We start from the raw sequence: 20,566 nt of genomic DNA, 5'->3' as shown, positions 1-20,566 counted from the left end.
CAAAACATTAATGGACTTTCACACCATTTCCATCAACTTCTTAAGCATCTTGCCTGTACCACTAGTTCTCCAAAGAGAATCCACCCTGTATTAAGTCTGAGATTATCAAACATTTGAGTGACTGTATTAAAAGGGTTGTTGTAGATATGCTACATTTTCTCCCCAAAGCAGCTGGAATATATGAATATAAATGCGGGTGGGGGAGGTTTGATAGCACACCATCAGGGGCATATCACTTTCAAGCCCAGGGACACTAAAAGGTAGAAGTACATTAAAGACTCAGAAGTACATTAAGCCTAGCTAGCTTTCAGTTTCTTAACTTAATATTTTAAAATAACATTTTAAGAAGAAAAAAGCCTATTTCATGAGAGTACAATCACACCCTATTTAACATACAATTATGATACTTGGATATAACCATCACTAAGAAGATTCTATGGGAAGAAATATTTAATTTGATGTACTGCACAAAATACATTTGATTTTTTAAATAAAAAACCTGTTTAAATATATTTATTCCTCCCAGATGAAATTCACTCCATTCTAAACTAGATTGATTGAAATGGGTCAAATTTTACGCATCATTTGAATTTTTTTTTACATTTGCCCATAATACTTTATGAGATTCAATTATTGATAATGATTCCAGCTTTAAATACTATTTCCATTCCAAAACATGCCCTGTGACATTAAAAACCTTAACGTATACATGTCTCAAAAATGTAAGTAGTACATTCATATGGGAGAGAGTAATATGGCAAATAATGACATTTGATGAGATAACACACACACACACACATACACATATATATGTACACATATACACATACATACATACATACATACATGAAACTTTATAAATACTAGACTCCTAGTTGGCAATGCCATGAGATGAACTTGAAATAATTGATGAATAATGACAAATTCATAATATTTCTCAGTTCCCTTCCTTCCTGTAGGTTCTTCAGTGATATACTAGAATCTTCATGAAATAAAATGTATAATACCATAGTATCATATACTGTGTGTGTGTGTGTGTGTATGTACACTACATGTGAAAAGTCAAATTTTATAAATTGTGTCCAGTATCATAGCATCATATCCACTATATAGAGGACCCCTTTATGACTTTGAGTCTATTCTGTGCACAATCTTTTGAATGTTACATAATTATTGCAAGAAAAAAGTCAAAATAGGAAACCTCAGAGCACCTTGGAGAAGCATAGTATACTAATGGGATTAATAAAGAATATACTTTCTGGTTTGCTTGTCTATCCAATAACCCTCCTTACCCAGTAACATTTAGCACATAGACCTTTCATAGAAGATATTAACAGCTGAGAATCAGCATGGTGTAGTAGTATGAACAATTCTGGTGACCAGAGTTCATTTCCCTACTTGTCATGGAAACCCACTGAATGGCTTTGGGCATTTTCTCAGCCTCAGAGAAAAGCAAAGGCAATCCCCTCCAAGCAGTTGAAGGCCCTTCTAAAGAGCACCTAAAATGTGGAAGTTAATGAGTTAAAAGGGGGGGGGGTCACTACATGACGCTAATGGTAAATCCTTGCTGATTTGCTGCCACTTCCAGCCAGAAAATGCATATATGATTTCCTTCTCTCCCCCTTGTAGAGACTGCTCTAGGATATATCCACTTTTTAGAGCCCGAAACAGCTGATCAGCTGATAGAGGTGTGAAATGAGCACACAGTTGCTTTAAAGAAAGCATGAACAGAGAACAATTAGAACTCTCTAAAACTCTTTATTTTAAACTTTATAACATTAAACACAGCTTGACTAAACAATTGAGGGAAGAGAGAAATCCGGCAGAAAGTTTTTTTTTAATTCACTCAGTTATGTGCTAAACCTCATATGCATAGTTACAAATCTGTTTATATTTAAATTAAGCTATTCACATGTGCGCATACACAGTCCAGCACATAATGGAGTGTATATATACACACACACCTTCCATCTTGTTCTGATACAGAGGAAGTCTGTGAGGACAGTGGGGGACCCAATCCCAGGACTGACGGGTATGTGTGGGAACCTGCAGTCAGGTTCCGGGATTTGTTTTACCCCCTATTTAAAATATAGATTTTGGTGGTCTGGAAGCACCCCAAGAGAATTGAAAGAGGTATCCATAACACTTAGTGATATAGTTTTTTAAATCATGTCAGAAGTGGCCTGAGACAAGTCACTACTGGTGTGAGAGAACGGGCCATCTGCAAGAATGTTGCCCAGAGGATGCCCAGACATGTTACCATCCTGCGGGAGGCTTCTCTCATGTCCCCGTATGGGAAGTTGGGGTTGACAGATGGGAACCCATCCCATCTCGCGGATTCGAACTGCCAACCTTCAGGTCTTCAGGTCAGCAGTTCAGCTGGCACAAAGGTTTAACCCTTGTTTCAAGCTTGTTTCCCCAAATGTTATCATTTTTGAGCATCAAGTTCTCTGCATCCAAAATATGAAAGAATTTGCCATTTCTAAATGTTATTTATTTATTTATTTAAGTTCATTTTTATTGACAAATAACATAAACAACCTTACCACCTAAAGAACAACAACAAAAAATTGTGTGTGTGTGTGTAAATAAAAAGTCATTTACATGACTATGATACTGGTTCATCATACATCCTCCCTTCCTCTTCCCTCTTACTCCTACTTTCTCAAAAACCATGTTCACCCAATTTCACTGTATTTATTTATTTATTTATTTACTGTATTTGTATATCACCCTTCTCAGCTTGCAGGTGACTCAAGGCAGTTTACAGCAGCAACAATTCAATGCCCAACAACACCATAAAACATTTAAAAACATTAGCATATAATATAAAACCACAAGAGCAATAAATGTTATCTATTACGTTATATTTTTTTAAAAAAATAAGCTGAAACAGTATGTTCCCTCTTACTCAGAATATTACTGAATGCTAAATTGTAATGGAGAAAAACAAGCTTAGTTTAAAGCAAACCCATTTTTCATTTCACCTGTTCCTCAGCTGGATCATTTTAGGAAGAGTGAAGGAGCATCTCCTAGTGGACTATAAGGATAACACATCTCGAATCTGTATTGAGTAAATAAGTGGCAAACTTGGAAGCTTATTCAAAGGAACTCAGTTGATATTTGACGTTACTTACAGTAATTATTATTTGACCGTATTTTAATGCAATGGTCCAACGTCAGCAATATGTTTAGTACATACTTTTTAAATATCAAGAGAGTGTGGCTTATTCATTCAGATATGTGTGTGCTGTAGAAGCTGAGTGTAAAATAGTCTAACTGCTTTTGTCTGTACAAGTATGGACAGAAGTCAAGAAGAAAAGAAGTGGAACAATATATTTGTATCCCTTGATGCTGTTGGGAAATAAGAGCATTGAAGTTATGTATCTACTTTGCTAAATACATCTTTAAGTGTTACATAGCTGGATATAAACTGGAGAAACAATTTCTGCATTGACTCTCACTGTATCCACTTATGCAGGCATGGATGCTTGGGAGCCAAAGTTCACTTTAAGTTAGTCTTGTATCTAGAGCTGGCTTTCCAAAGCATGCCCATCACCATGGCCAGTTATACTTTTCTTCTCCAACACAATGAGTCAGGTCAGGTTTCCGTTTACAATCTAGATGGACAGTAGTGAGCTGTGTCCAACTCACAAAAACCTCAATGCAAAATATGCATGGGAGTAAATTCCACTGAATACAATGGGATTCACATCTGAGCTGCATATCCCTTGCAATTGCCTTGTCATTTCCATATTTTTGAACACTCCCTGTGGTCTATATTCTAGGTCTATATGTTTAGGGGGCCCACTTGCCATTGGACAAGCTGACACCCTGGCCAGTCTACCACTATCTCTGTGTGTATCTATGTATATCTCACAATATTTTTTCCCAATGTAAGCTACACATAAGGTAGAACTGCCCTTGATTCACTGAGAAGAGCCAGCCAAAGGTCTCTCCATATCTTATCCATTTCACATCTGATAGAAAATGCTCTTGAGAGACAGCATGGTGTAGTGGTCTGAGCGTTGGACAATGACCAGGAGACCAGGGTCCCAATCCATGCCCTGACATGGAAACCTAAAGGATAACTGGGTAAGCCATACTCTCTCAGCCTCAGATAAAGACAAAGGCAAACCCTTCTGAACTTGACAGGAAAATCCCTTCAGAAACAACTTGAAGGCATATACAACTAAACTGTCCCTTCAATAATGTGTTTTCTTCTAACTACTGGGATCAATGAGGTTTCAAATGTCATCAGATGCTTTTCTTCACATACTTAGGAAGCACAACATACAAACTGCAAACATTCAATGCCAGGACATAAATAAATTATACACATACAGTATTAAAATAAATTATCTCAACATTAAAATCCACTGTATAAAACTGTCTTGATCACTCGCATCAAATCTAGTTGGCATGGTAAGGTTTCCTATTGCTGTCTTATTGCACTGTCCCAAAAGCTTGGTCCCACAGCCAGGTTTTTACTATCCTTCTGAAGGACAGGAGGGAGGGAGCTGATTTAATCTCACCAGGAAGGGAGTTCCATAGCTAGGGGGGCAATCACTGAGAAGGCCCTCTCATTCGTCCCTGCCACTCGCAACTGTGACAGTGGCAGGATGAAGAGCAGGGCCTCCCCAGAGGATCTTGATCTCCATGGTGGTTTACTGAGGGAGATGCATTCGGACAGGTACATCAGACAGGTAAATTAGGTCATTATAGGTCAAAGCCAGCACTTTGAATTATGCTCGATAGCAAACTGGCAGCCAGTGAAGCTGGACTAACATGGGAGTTGTGTGCTTCCTGTATGCTGCTCCAGTTATTAACCTAGCTGCCTCTTGTTGGACTGTTTGAAGTTTCAGAACAGTCTTCAAAGGCAACCTCACATGGAGTTCATTGCAGTAGTCTATCCTCGATGTACCGAGAGTGTGGACCACTGTGGCCAAGTCTGACTTCCCAAGGTATGGGTGCAACTGGCGCAAAAGTTTTAATTGTGCAAAAGCTCCAACGGCCACCACCAAAACCTGGGATTCCAGGCTCAGCGATGAGTACAGGAGGACTCCCAAGCTGTGAACCTGCCTTCAAGGGGAGTGTAACCCCATTCAGCACAGGCTGTAACCACATACCCTGTTCAGCCTACTTTATGGGTACAAATAGGAGGACCAGGTTTAATGGTTTTAACTTAAAAAGGGTCAATGTTGAACATTAGAGGGAACCTTTTGACAGTAATAGCAAATTGGCAATGGGACCAATTGCCTAGTGAGATGACAGGATCTCCTTCTCTGGAGGCCTTCAAGAAGAGACTAGGCAGTCACCTGTTGGGGATGATTTAGTTGGAGACCCTAAACTGAGATGGGGTTGATCTCAATGTCTCAGCTCTAGAATTCTATGATAAATATTCGAAGGCAATGTGTACCTACTTATAAAGAAACCTCATCACGTGCAGTTACCCTTTACTAAATATTTGTTTGGAGCTTTGGTGTGTTTATTTAGGTTTGGGCTTAGAAATACCTCCTAGTCCACATCTACTCCTCTGGGTCTCAATCCTGAGAGAAAAGCTGAGTATAAATGAATACCATCATCCTCACTTGAACCAGGGGATCACAACCAGACACAGTGAAGACATCTGCCCTTGCACTTTGCTACTCTGCGGCTGAATACGCATGCCCAGTGTGGAATACATCTCACTGCATTAAAACAGTGGATGTGGCTTGTAATGAGACATGCCAGATTATCAAAGGATGTCTACACCCTACACTGCTGGAGAAATTATACTGTTTAGCTAGTATTGCACCACCTGATATCTGCTAGGAAGTAGCAGCCAATAATGAAAGGGCAAAAACATTGACATCTCCAGCCAGCAAGCCAACGCTTTAAAGTGCAATGACAATTTGGAATGGCCATGGATATTTATTTATCATATCAGAATGTGAACCAAGGGTTCAGCTGTAATATATTTAAAAACACAGAGTTTTAAAAACTTGGCATTATACTAAATGTCCTTTGACCAGTAGCTGGCCATCTGAAGTGCCTCTGGTGTTGCTGTAAGAAGGTCTTCCATTGTGCATGTGGTAGGGCTCAGGTTCTACATCTCGTGGTGCCAGGGCACAGTCTGTTTGGCATCTTCCAGGTTGCCCATAGATTATGATTTTGGATAACGTGATTTAAGTAAGTGTTTTAAAGTTTGATAAGTTTTTAATTGTTGTTTGAATATATATGTTTATTTTATTATGTATGTCTGTTTACATGGCATTGAATCGTTGCCTATATGTAAGCTGCCTTGAGTGCCCTGTGGGGCTGAGAAAGGCAGGGTATAAATAGGATAAATAAAATAAATCAAGAAATAGCTTCCTAAGATCCCCAGAGATACTCACAGGAACACCTCAGCAAGCAAGAGTCTAAAAGTGGCAGGCTAAAACCCAGAACCTCAATCAATGGCTGATAGCAGATGAGAGACTCCCACCAAGACTGGGCAACTTGGAAGCACTGAACAGACTGCGCTCTGGTACCACGACATGCAGAGCCAACCTTAAGAAATTGGGCCACAAAGTGGAGTCCACTACAAACTACAGAGCAAACTACAGACCACTTATTATAATGCAACCTGAGCCCTGCCACATGCACAATGGAAGACCCTCTCACAGTGACACCAGAGGCACTCCAAGTGGCCAGTTTCTGGTCAAAGGACTTTTAGTACAATGCCAAGCTTTTAACTTTCTTTGTGGTTTTTCTGTGAGTTATAATTGTATTCTCAATTCGCTTCTGACACAATCTATATCTATATATATAATAAAAGTGAATGTTTGTATGTATGTATGTATGTATGCATGTATGTATGTGGAGGTATATGTGGCAGCTTTCTGATTGGCTGCCACTTTCACAGGCCACCCCCCATGACCCACTTTACGTCCTGGTGAGGTTTTGGGGGGAGGTGGACCACGGATTATGAAATCTGTAGTACTTTAAAACGCTTGGGCAACCACAGACCACTGCTCCTGACAGGACAAAAAATGATGGGACTTGCAGTACCTTCACTCACTTCCCAAGAGAGCTGCGACCTTTATCCAATGACTGATCAAGACCAAACTTGGCACACAGAGCCCCCATGACCCACTCTACATCCTGGTGCAGTTTGGAGGAGGATGGACCATGGAGGACGATGGGACTCCCAGTGCCTTCACTAACTTCCTGAGACCACTGCGAGACACATAAATAACGGATAAAGACCAACCTTGGCACACAACGCCTTTTTCAAATAAGCCGGGTCCCCAAGCTATTAATAAATAAATAAACCCTCATTTTGAGGAGAAAGGAAGGTGTCTGGAGAATTACTCTTTGGCAAGTCCTCCATATGATTCCAAGCTGTTTTTTCCCTCTTTGGCCACAAGGAACATAAAGCCCCCCGCCCCGCCTTTATATTTGGACATCCTTCCTGGGAGGCGACTTATACACTGGGCGGCTGAGGCCCCGAAGCGTGTCCCTCCGCGCCCACCCGTGGGGGATTCGTGAGCCTTCCTGTGCTTGCTCGCTTGTGAGATCCCGTGTCGCTCTGTCCCAAGGGGAGACTCCACTCCTCTCCCACCGAGGCGGAGGTCCAAGCGCCTCGCTATCTCTCATCACACTAGAGAATGAATACACTTTAAATCCGGTTTCTGCCTCCTGCAGAATTCTGAGGTTTATGGTTTAGTGAGGCTAATAAAGGCCCCCTCCTTAAACTACAAACCTCAGAATTCTGCAGGAGGCAGAAACCGGATTTAAAGTGGATTCATTCTCTAGTGTGATGAAGTACTCTTTCTGGACTCGCTTTCTTTTCAGAGCAGAACGAATGCAGTTGCAGGGTTGAGAGAGAAGAAACGAGAGATTTCAAACGACAACGCCTTGCTACTCTTTTTTAAAACAGCAGTTATCTATATTCCGAGGGGACAAGCCAGGATTTTGACTGGGGGGGGGGGGCTGAGTCTGAGTGAAAGAGGGTCTACCCTAGCAAACCTTTTGTATTGTTACCCCAATACCCCCATGCTTATGAGATATATTGAGCATGGTGATCAGATCATGATAGGAATAAACATAACAGTTTAAATAATGTACCAGGAAGGCCTTTTTGCAGACCACCACGAGAATTTCGGGGGGGGGGGGGGCTGCGACGGGATGTCGATCATTCGCATCGGATCCAATGGAAAACCAGAACCAAACAAATCCAGTTGAAATGTATGTGAGGGGGGGTTATATTATAATGCTTTGTGCGCCCAGCCTTTCGATTTCAAGTCTCCTTTCTCCTACATTCAAAACAAAAGTGCTGCATAGAGGAAAAACACCTGTCCTTGAACTCTTCCCTGTCTCCTTTCCACCACTTTTTCTTTTGCCCTTCTTCTTCATTGACTACTTCATCACACTAAAGCATGGACCCACTTTAAATCCGGGTTCTGCTTCCCGCAGAGTTCTAGAGTTCGTAGTCTAGGGAGGAACCTTTAACAGCCTCACTAAACTACAAACCCCAGAATTCTGCAGGAGGCAGAACCCGGATTTAAAGCGGATCTATGCTCCAGTGTGATGAGGAATCGAGGCCCCTTTCACGCATCTGAACAAAACTCCACATTATTTGGCAGTGTGGACTCGGATATTTGTTTATTTACAACATTTATATGCCGCCCTTCTCACCCGGAAGGGGACTCAGAGCAGCTTACAAGTAAAATGTAAGCACAATATATTATATTATTACTATAGCACAATATTAATATGATTAATATTATTGCTATAATACTGTACTGTTATATTAGTAATATCACATGTAATATAAAATATGTAATTATAATACCATATCCTAAGGCTCTTCCACACAGCCCTATATCCCAGAATATCAAGGCAGAAAATCCCACAATATCTGCTTTGAACTAGGTTATCTGAGTCCACACTCGGATATTGTAGGATTTTCTGCTTTGATATTCCGGGATATAGGGCTGTGTGGAAGGACCCCCAATTCAAAGTAGATTCTGTGAGATTTTCTGCCTTGCTATTCTGGGTTTTATGTCTGTGTGGAAGGGCCCTGAAGTAGAAAGCAAGCTTTAAAAACGATTTCAATGTGGTTTGAGGGTAAAACAGACTGTTATAAAATATCTTTACGATGTGATGAAGACAATAAACAACGAAACAAACTGCAAAATATGTTTTTTATTTTCATTTCATTTTTATTAAAAATGCCACTTAAATCTAAAAGGAATAACAATAGCAAGAAATCACACGGAGGTGAAACTGAATCAAATAAGTCGCTTCCAAAGCGCGGGGGGGGGGGGGCAACGATTAGGTGGGCAGAGAGTGCCCTCAAAACAGGGCCAGAAGGCGCGAGAGGTAAACAACATCACAGAAGTTAGAATTCAGGACACCGTTTCAAGATCAGTCGGATTTTTCACTTCGATGTTTTTTTCACACACACACACACACACACATATAGTAGACTCTCCGTTAACCGACATCCATGGGGATGGGTAGATGCTGGATAAATGTCGTTTCTGGTTGCTTGGGAATTATTATAAATTATTATTATTATTATTATTATTATTATTGTAAAAAGTCCCAATACTATACCCATAAACTCTTTATTCACTCGCTATTAATATGAAGACACTGGCCCTCCACCCAGCTGAATAAAATCCCACATTATCTGCTTTAAACTGGGATATATGACAGTGTGGACTCAGAGAACCCAGTTCACAGCCGATATTGTGGGATTTTCTGCCTTAATGTTCCGGGTTATATGGCCGTGTGGAAGGGCCGAGAGTCATTCAGAGCAATGTAAGACAAACTTCAGCTTACATTTCCGCTTAAAAACTGATTTATTTGTAATCTTCACTGAAGTATTATTTCTTTATTAGGATAATGAAGTTTATCTACACCCAGCGTTTTCTCTTCACAAGGAGACCTCGGGCCCTTCCACACAGCCCTATAACCCAGAATATCAAGGCAGAAAACCCCACAATATCTGCTTTGAACTGGCCTATCTCAGTCCATACTGCCATATATTCCAGTTCAAAGCAGATATTGTGGGATTTTCTGCCTTGATATTCTAGGTTATAGGGCTGTGTGGAAAGAGTCACCAAGCGGCTTACACCAAAAGCATGATTGTTTGTTTGTTTAGGACATAAATAAAGGAGACTCAGAGCAGTTTACAAGATACACACACACACAATATATTATATTATTAGCATAGTACAATATCAGTATTAAATATTACTATATTGTACCAAACCATTATATTGTAATATTATTAGTAATATGACATGCCATATAAATATATAATTATAATATCTTAATATTATGTAGTATGTTGCAAGTCGGAACATTTAGTATAACGCCAAGTTTCTTAAACCTTGTGTTTTTTTTAAAATCCATCACAACACCGTTGAAAATCTACAAATATACAAACTTTAAAACGGAATTAAATAGCATTGGTACTTAAAAATTCAGTTAAAATCCATTCATAAAACAGATTCAAACTAAAAACCACAGCAGCCCAGCTGGTTGCTTGAGAGGCTGCACCAACACCCCCAACCAGTTTAGTGTCTAGAGCAGGCGGGGGCAAACCTGGGCCCTCCCGGTGTCTTGGACTTCAACTCCCATCATTCCTCACAGCCTCAGGCCCCTTCCCTTCCCCCCTCAGTCACTTAAACCGGGAGGGCCCAGGTTTGCCCTGCCTGGTATAGAATGCTTGCTTTTAGGCAGAAGGGTCCGTTAGCTGAAGAAGGGGAGAAAGGGATCAACTTGGAGGCGGCGACCCATAGAAAATAGCTGGAAAAGACGGTGCAGATTTGGGAGCAGCTGTCCAAGCGCCGCGCCGTGGCTTCCCTTCCCTGCGCAAAGAGGAGAAAGCGTGCTCCGAGGCGGAGAGAGAGAGGAAGGAAGGAAGGAAGGAAGGAAGGAAGGAAAGGGGCGCCCCCGCCGTCGAGGCTCCTCTGGGAGCGCTTTGGAGGGCGCGGCGTCCAATCGGGGCGGCCCTTCCTTGCGGGGTCCCTCCTTCCCTCCAAGGCCCACCCGCCCCCCGTCGGGGATAAATAGGAGCCGGCGTGGCGCTCGTGGACGGGCAGCTGTGAAAGGGAAGGAGGGAGGGAGGGAGACAGAAAGGGGCCACTGGCGTTGTCGCGAGGGGCTCCCTCCTTCCCTGGGCTTCCTTCCTCCTTCTTTCTTTCCTTTCCCCCTTCTCCCTCTCTCTTCCTCCCCGATGGAGGTGCTGGGCCCCATGGAGATGCCCGAGGGCTCGCTCTGCTCCTTTGCGGCGGCGGCGGCAGCGGCGGGCGAGGACTTCTACGACGACCCCTGCTTCAACACCTCGGACATGCACTTCTTCGAGGACCTGGACCCGCGGCTGGTGCACGTGGGCGGGCTGCTGAAGCCCGAGGAGCCCCACCACCACCACGCGGGGCAAGCGGCGGCGGCGGCGGCGGCGGCGGCGCACCACGGCGGGCCCGGCGAGGCGGACGAGCACATCCGGGCGCCCAGCGGGCACCACGCGGCCGGGCGCTGCCTGCTGTGGGCCTGCAAGGCCTGCAAGCGCAAGACCACCAACGCGGACCGGCGCAAGGCGGCCACCATGCGCGAGCGGCGGCGCCTCAGCAAGGTCAACGAGGCCTTCGAGACGCTCAAGCGGTGCACCTCCAGCAACCCCAACCAGCGCCTGCCCAAGGTGGAGATCCTCCGCAACGCCATCCGATACATCGAGAGCCTCCAGGCGCTGCTCCGGGAGCAGGAGGACGGCAGCGGCGGAGGGGGCGCCTACTACCCGGCCCTGGAGCACTACAGCGGGGACTCCGACGCCTCCAGCCCCCGGTCCAACTGCTCCGACGGCATGGTGAGACCCAGCGCCCTCGCTTGTGGACCCAGCCCTTGAGCACACAACCAGAGAGGACTCTTCACGTTGGAGGGGGGCTAGGTCTACATTGGACACGGGCAAACTTTAGCCCTTGTTTTGGACTTCAAATCCCACAATTCCTAAGAACCGCAGGCCCTTTCCTTTTCCTCCTCAGCCGCTTAAGCCCATGCCTTCTCTATACCCTAGACAGGCCCTTCCTTTCTTTGCTTTCCACTTAAGCGGCTGAGGGGGAAAAAGAAGGGGGCCTACAGCTGGTAGAGATGGTGGGAGTTGAAGTCCAAAACACCTGGAGGGCTCAGGTTGCCCATGCCTCCTCTAAACTGTAGACAGGCCCCTTCCTTTCTTTCCTTTCCACTTAAGCGACTGGGGTGGGAAAGGAAGGGGCCTGCGGCTGTTAGGGGTGATGGGAGTTAAAGTCCAAAACATCTGGAGGACCCAGGTTTGCCCTTGGCTGCTCTAAACAGTAGACAGGCCCCTTCCTTTCTTTCCTTTCCATTTAAGCGACTGAGGGGGGAAAGGAAAGGACCCAAGACTGTTAGGAATTGTGTGAGTTGAAGTCCAAAACACCTGGAGTGATGGCCGAAGTTTGTCCAAATAGTGGTTGTCAGCTGAGGCATGCCCTCCATCCTCTGTTCTACAGTAGTCAAGAGGACACACTTGCCATCAGGCAATTTGACGCCCTGGCCAGTCTGTCACTTCCAACCCCCTCCCATTCAGAACATCCCTGACAGAAGGCCACTCAGCCTCTGCTTCAAAACCTCCACAGAAAGAGACCCCACTATGCTCCAAGGCAGCATATTCCATTGGCCAATAGCAAAGTTTAGCTGGAATCTCTTTCCCTGCCATTTGAATCTATTGCTCCCAATCCTAGTCTCCAGAGCGGCAAAAATTAAGCCTGCTGCCTCTTCAATGTGACATCCTTTCAGAGATTTAAACATGGAGATCATGTTCCTTCTGGGCCTTCTTTTCTCCAAACTAAACCCCAGCTCCCTAAATCAGCAGGGTCGCTCTCCCCTTGCCTGCCTCCATAATAATAATAATAATAATAATAATAATAATATAATAATACAACATAATAACTTTCTTTGTATCCCACCCCATCTCCCCTCTGGAGACTTTGGATAGCTTACAACAAAAATGGCAGCCATTCGAGGTCAAAAGTACATCTATATAAATAAAAATGTAATGTTCGTTTGTGGGATTAACATAACTCAAAAACCACTGGATGAATTGACACCAAATTTGGACACAATACACATATTAGGCCAATGAGTGAACATCACTCATAAAAACTCTGAAAAACACAGCAGAAGAGACTTAAAAGCCAAAAAATAAAAAATACATTACAACGCATGTGCAAAACCACACATATATACACATATACACAAATATATATACACACACAAAGCACATATATGCAGCCTGTGCCACAGCAACACATGGCAGGGGACAGCTAGTAATAAATAAAACATATAATAAATATTATTAATTTCTTATCCCTGGTAGGACAAGATTTCTTTCTCTTTCTTTCTCCCTAATGTCTGCTAACCAGAGAGATTTTGGTTAGCATATGAGAGTGCATCTGCACTGTAGAATTAATATTGTTTCACACTGCTTGAACTGCCATGCCTCAGTTCTAAGGAATAGTAGGAGTTGTAGTTTGGTGATACATGAGCCCAAACTGACAAAGAAGGGTAAAGAGCTTGTTAAACTACAACTTCCATGACTCCATAGCATTTATGTCAAACTGTTACTTCTATAGTGCAAATGTAGCCTATACGTGTTGGATTACAATTGGGATGTGTGGGTTCTGTCCCCATTTCAAGCTCAGTAGGTGACCTTGGGCCCAGCTTCCTGAGGCTGTGAAGGTTTAAAAAAGGGAGGAGTCACCACATGCCCTGTTAGAGCATTTTCAAGAAAATGCTCCGTAGAAAACTAAGTAACAAATAGGACAGTTCCACTATTTGGTGGGTTCTTTAAACTCAAGCCTTGTTTTGCAGAAGGCTTCTGTGACCTTGGGTCCTACTCTGGGAGAAAGGTAGCATATAAAATACATGAATAAGCCTTTTCTTCTGTTCCTCAGGCCCAAGGAGGCCCAGAATTAATTTGTAGTGTCAGGCCACCGGGCATGCAAAGTTGCAAAACATGGCAGCCATGTAGGGTGAGTGCCCATCTCTTGCAACAGCTCCTGGTTCTAATGGGGACTTCCAGTTTGGAGAGACTGACACTTGTTTTTAAAGAAATGAGGGCTCTAGCATTTAAACATTTTAAAAGGCCATTGAAGATCCTTGGTCTGCACCTTGCTGCTTTGTGCTGTTTTTAGCATTGGCCAAAAGGAAGACTTGCTTTCTATACTCTGGTTACCAGGACAGCTTGGGGAAGGACGTCACAAATTATGTGTATCTTCTTGTGGCCTGAGCCTTGGTGTAGGGGCAGGCCCATTCACAATAAACAAACAAACAAACAAACAAATATATACCTAGGACCCTTTCACACTATACAGTTATAACACTATGATTCTGCTTGGCTACATCCTACAGAATCCTGGAACCAGTTGAGAATTTCACACACACCCAAGATTTCATAGGATGTGGCCATGACAGTTAAATTGGAATCATACTGCTATATTTTGTACTGAACACAACCCTGTTCTTGCCTCTTGGCTCTAGGAAAGAGAGGAAAACCTTTGTTTTCCCTTCTATTTTTCCTCTCTGTGTCCATTCTCACAAGACATGGGGACAAGGATAAGGTTTCCCCATTTTTTCCCACAGAGGTTCTGAGAAAGAGGGAAAAATATATATTTCTTTGTTGCTGTGGATAATGTAGAAGGTTCTAATTGAAGATCAGAGGTAATTTTCTACAGCAGACATTATTGAAATTGATAGAACTAAGCATAAGACTAGGGGCCCTTCCAGACAGCCCTATATCCCAGAATATCAAAGCAGAAAATCCCACTCTATCTGCTTTGAACTGGGTTATCTGAGTCCACACTGCCATATATCCCAGTTCAAAGCAGATAATGTGGGATTTTATTCAGCTTTGTGGAAGGGGCCTCACTGAACTCAGTGAGATTTAATTCTGAGTGGACATACATAAGACAGGACTGCCTGTTTATTAACTTTTTCATCTGAACAATTTATGAACTGAACTTTAACATGAGATCCTATGTCAGCAGATAACTGAAAGAACTAAACAATTCAGCTCAGGCATAGTAGCAACTGGTCAGATCATAAACCACAGAGTTATAGATACCATACTACCCCTTTTTCTGCTAAAAATAACATGACTAATGCATTATTGGGTTAAAGTGGTTCTGTAAAAAAAGAGCCCATTTCATTGTTTCGGGTGCAGTCCTCTTGCAAAAATGTCAAATCCCTGGTGTGTATGCATCCTGAAGGAGAGAACTGATGTGCATGTATGAAAAGAAAAAGCAAATTAGGAGACAAAGCTCTGAGTGTGAATATAAGGTCACTTACTTTGTTTTTTTAAAGCCCAACATTTTTCAGCCACTAACAGAGTTGGCTTTCCTTAGGCCCTACGCTAAAATATACAAATATTTAATACATGAACAAGGACAATACATATAAAACACATATAAATTGTGTTATTCTATATAACAGAGTGCATATACACACTGTTGCAAGGAAGCCTCCAGAGAAACAATGCTTGCATTACCTGATGAAAGAGGGAGCCAAAGATGGGCAGCATGCACAGGCAAGAGATTGGCAAGGGGCAGTACGCATTGGGGGCAGAGGGTTGTGGATAAAATCAAGAGAGAACTGGACATTTCCTCCCAATCTTTTATTTGACACTGGGAGCAGGGAAGGTTTGGGTGTACTGGGATTCACTATCCAAGTATTAGGTGTTGGCCTGTAGTTTCCTTGCATTCCATGTTTGGATGAATAGCTGACAAAAGAGCAAGTGTCTGTTTTAAGAGGCTGGCTTTGGGCATGAGGGACATTTTCTAAATCTTCCTCAGTCATGAAGTTCTTTGGGCAGACTCAGGACCCTTCTACACTGCCATATAACCTAGAATACCAAGGCAGATAATCCACAATATCTTCTTTGAATTGGGTTATCCGAGTCCACACTGCCATATAATCCAGTTCAATGTGGATTTTATACAGCTGTGTGGAAGGGGCCTCCAACATTCGAATACGAGACAGAAATGAAACTTACGGAATTTGTACCAGTGCTGAGTTTTCTGTCAAATACAGTTAAGACCAAAAAAGCATGATACTCAGCAGAATGAGGAAATGTTTTAAGATGGCTGTTCTTAAAAAGAATGAGGCATTACTATTTGAGGGACTCTACACCAATGAAGAAGAATGTAAAACTTTAATGTGACTTTTATGCCATTGATAGTTATTCTTTTTCTTGGTGAATGTTTTTTAAAGAAAAATATATTGGCTACAATAATAGAAGATAATTCAAAACAAGACAGGTACAGATATAGTTGACTACTACCATTATTCTGCACTGCAAACTAGCATGTACAGGCAACAGATTACTAAAACTGTCACCAAAAAAAATACAAGTCTAAATGAATTTTAAAGTTGACTTTTGAACTCTTCTGTCAGTGGCATGAATAATAATTCAGCCTACTTTGTATATATTCACAATATTTTACACTTCTATTGATTAGTATGAGCTCCTGCTAATAATAATAATAATAATAATAATAATAATAATAATAATAAGTTTCCAATCCGCCTTCTCTGTATGAAGGAACTCGGGGTGGCTTCTAAGTACGAAGGCAAAAATTCAATAACATATACAATAATAAAAACAAAGGCAGATATTCAATGCTACATGCAATCATAAAAACACAGCACAATCAAATAACAAATCATAGTTTAAAAGCACATATAAAATAAACTCTATGGGGAGGATAAACAACTAGGCCTCATAAAGTGCAATAGCAATAATAAAACCTTGTTACTAATATCTTTTCATCTATTTCTTAAAACTACTCAGTGATTTGTCCAGATAATTTGTCCACTTCAATCCATTCCAGCATTTGCATTATCCAATTTTCCTGAGATGGTATTTCTCCACTTCTTAACGTGTCCCCTGGATAGTTAAAGAGCTATACTTCTGTTTCCTGCACCAGATAGATAAAATGAAATGACAGGTGTGCCGATTTAAGAGTCTGTGTAAACATGTGTTCACCTGGTTGCCCTGATCGTGTTTCTGATTTAATGTTTTGAATTACTGGGTTTTGTTTTCAGATGGATTACAGTGGACCGCCTTGCAATTCCCGCAGAAGGAATAGTTATGACAGCAGTTACTATACAGAAACACTAAGTGGTAAGTGCTCATCTTGGACAAAACAGTTGATTATTCTAGGCTAAGATCACTGAACAGAAAACACTCATATTTTCACAGTTTGTGCTGTTTGTAACTTTTAAGTGGATATTCTGAGGGAAATGTTTCAAGTCATATTTGTACTGTTATGGTGAGGTATTTATTATTTTCATGGATTCATTTTGTCCCTGAAATTACACCAGTTTGAATCCATTCAGAAGTTGTATCTAGAATCAATTGTTGAGTGGTGAGACTACACAAGTTAGGCTGGATCTACACTGCCACATAATCCATCTTCTGTATATAGATTAACTGCTTTGAACTGGTTTAGATGTGTCTACATTGCCATATAATCCAGTTCAAAGCAGTTAATCTGCATTCAGAAACTGGATTATGTGGCAGTGTAGATGATGGTGTCTAGGTCTCATTTATTTGGTGACTCTACTTTAGTCAGAACTATGAATAGGACGGAGGTCACTGTGTTTTTATTTTTAAACCATGAGTAAATGTAATGATTGTATCCTTGGATTTAAACTTCAAAATAATTTTGGCCGAGCTTTACTTTCCAAGCCGACTATGTCAGTTTTATTAATAGCCTGTTTGGCATTAATTTCCATGGAATCACCTCTCTTTAAGCCTTGTGATTATGTTGCAGTCCTGTAGATGCTTAGATGGGGAATTGGTTTTCTTCAGCTCAACAGAGTTTAGTTTAGAGCAGGCTAACACAGCATTGCACTTTTAGATGTGTGGGGAACATGAGGGAGGGCCTTCTCAGTGGCTGCCCCTGGACTTTGCAACTTCTTCCCTAGGGAGGCTAGAATGTCTCCACCTCCATGCCTTCTCTTGATGGCAGATACTTTTATTCTAATAGGTTTTTAGAACTGAAGATTTTGAACAAAAGGGCTGAAAATGTTTCAAATGGTATTGTTTCCCCTTTTGAAAATCTTTTTTAGAGTGTATATTTTAATAGTTTAAGGCATTTCATACTGACTTTTTGTATGTTTTTAATTGTGATCTTTTAAAATTGTAAGCCACCTTCAGCCTCAGGGTGCATCTGCATTGCTTTGAGTCTCCTTGTGGAGAGAAAAAATGGGGTATAAATAAACATAATAAATATATTGAGAAATTAATGCAATTTTGACACTGCTGGAGCTATCATGGCTCAGTACAATGGGGTTATGGGAGTTGTAGTTTTCCTAGGTCTTTAACCTTCTCTGCGAAAGAGGGCCTGAGCCTCACCAAACTACAAATCCCAAAATTCTAGAACATTGAACCAAGGCAGTTATACTCGTCAAACTTCATTGTAGATGCACCCACAGTCCTGGGGAAAGTGTGGGGTGTAAATAAAGTTGATACTGATTGCTATGATGTGTGTTGAGGGCAGAGCTCGGCAAAGTTACTTTTTCAGGAGGACAAATCCCAGAATGGAAAAGTGAGATTTCATTGGGAAACAATAGTAATACTCAATCTATTCTTAATATGGCTTCTGAGATTGACTGCCTCCTTGTCCTTAGATTCAAAGCAAGGGAAGAGTTCTGTTGTTTCCAGTCTGGATTGCTTGTCAAGCATTGTGGAGAGGATTTCAACGGAGAGCACAGCCTGTCCCTCCTTGCCTGTGGTTGACAGTGGAGCCGAGGGGAGCCCCTGCTCGCTCCATGATGGATCCAGCCTGAGTGACCCTGGGACCCAAATTGGCTCTCCAAATAGCTGTACTCAACTCCCCCAGGAAGCTACCAGCAACACCGCCAGCAATCCTATCTACCAAGTGCTATAAAAGCACTTCAGACTAACAGCAGCCTTGGAGGACTGTTCCAAGATTGCCAGCAAATAATACTTAAACCTGCTTTCCAAAGATGACAAAAGACAACACTCATGGGGTGTTGGGTTTTCTAAAACCAGCTTTCTAATGTATCTAATAATTCCTTTGATATACATATATATTTTCCAAGCTTGTATTACTTCAAAATACTCTTATTTATTGGATATCAACAAATGCTATTTAATTTGTATATAGAGGGAATTTAGAATTGTGTGCCATGAAATGGCTAATATGTTTAATCAGTACTTAAAAAGTGTGGGGAAACCTTGCTTTAGAGAAACACTTTAGCAGTCCTTTACAAAGGCTGCTTAACTTCTGCTTGATTTTTAGTTCTGTGTAAACCATCTGAGTGGGTGGGTTTATAGCCCTCCTTTGCCATTTCCCTCAGAAGTATAGCTATCCACATATATACAGAAAAGGTTGTGGACCATTTTTTAAAAATAAAATTATCTGCTTATTTTGTATACGTGTAAATAAGAGTTGCTTTGCAGAAAAAAAACTCCATCGAAACAAAACCAAAAATTTACATATTTAATGTTGCTTGGTTTGTTGTGCCAAATGTTAACTTTATATATTTATACAATGTGGATGCTGAGAATGTTTTAAACAGTATTCTAAATAAAGATCTTTATTTATAAAGCTGCTGGACTTATCTCAACTTTGGCTAGGCATGTTAGTGTTTCTTGCTGTACAATAATAGCAAATACTTTGTTTTCATGTTTCGGGTTGCATACGGTTCCCATAGGGTTCTTGACAGCATTCCCGTGTACTCGAACCACCCTCAGGGGAAGAAATTTATATGCAGTCACAGAGAGAGATGCTCCATATATGTGCAGCTCTACATGTGTGGTTCCATGTCCTCCTATTCTTTGGCAGCTGTAATTTCTTAAAAGTAGTAAAGAAAGAAGAAATGGGAGAGGCAAGTCAGATAACATAATCAGTTTGTCTAACGGAGGAGGAGGGTGAGGGTGTCCTCTCAAATGGTGTGCATCCTCCTTTCTTACCCCTGTGGTTCAAAACAACCAGATCTTGGTGGTTTGAATGCCTCCACACCACTTTCCTTCTTGTAAGCAGCAGCCCCACTCAGGCATTGAGAGCTGCCAGACAGGAACAGGTTTTCAGTTTGAGTGCAAAGGTGGGAGAATAATTCACTGTCAGAAAAGGGACTTGCTCAGGTGTAAGTCACTAACAGGATGCCAGATGCAGTGCATATGTTTCATGTTCTTACTACACCCAAGTATTTGACAGAACACACAAGTGAAAAATGTTCATTGGGGCAAAGTGTGTTTCCTATTTTACTCTGAATGTAGATGTGATTATGCAGCCTGAATCCAATTGTAATCCCAACTGCAATGTTTCTCAACTTGGGGGTCAGGACCCCTGGGTGGTCGTGAGGGGGTGTCAGAGGGGTCACCAAAGACCATAGGAAAACACAGTATTTTCTGTTGGTCATGGGGATTCTGTGTGGGAAGATTGGCCCAAATCTATTGTTGGTGGGCTTCAGAATGCTCTATAACTCCCAAAAGCCAAGTCTATTTCTCCCAAACACATTTGTGTTCACATTTGGGCATATTGAG

The 20,566-nt window shown here is 41.9% G+C and overlaps 1 protein-coding gene across 1 annotated transcript; it reads left to right on the top strand.

Annotated features, from left to right (window-relative positions):
• The first annotated feature begins 11,053 nt into the window (after positions 1-11,053).
• MYOD1 (myogenic differentiation 1) lies at positions 11,054-19,628 on the top strand. Its single transcript, XM_060767933.2, has 3 exons — positions 11,054-11,842; positions 17,095-17,173; positions 18,685-19,628. The coding sequence occupies exons 1-3, from the start codon at positions 11,216-11,218 to the stop codon at positions 18,942-18,944; spliced, it is 966 nt and encodes a 321-aa protein (XP_060623916.2). The 5' UTR covers positions 11,054-11,215; the 3' UTR covers positions 18,945-19,628.
• The last annotated feature ends 938 nt before the right edge of the window (positions 19,629-20,566 follow it).

This window comes from Anolis sagrei, chromosome 1, assembly GCF_037176765.1.
Source record: "Anolis sagrei isolate rAnoSag1 chromosome 1, rAnoSag1.mat, whole genome shotgun sequence".
Classification (NCBI taxonomy): domain Eukaryota; kingdom Metazoa; phylum Chordata; class Lepidosauria; order Squamata; family Dactyloidae; genus Anolis; species Anolis sagrei.
Note: the sequence above shows the minus strand (reverse complement) of the source record. Positions and strands in the feature narration are given on the sequence as shown.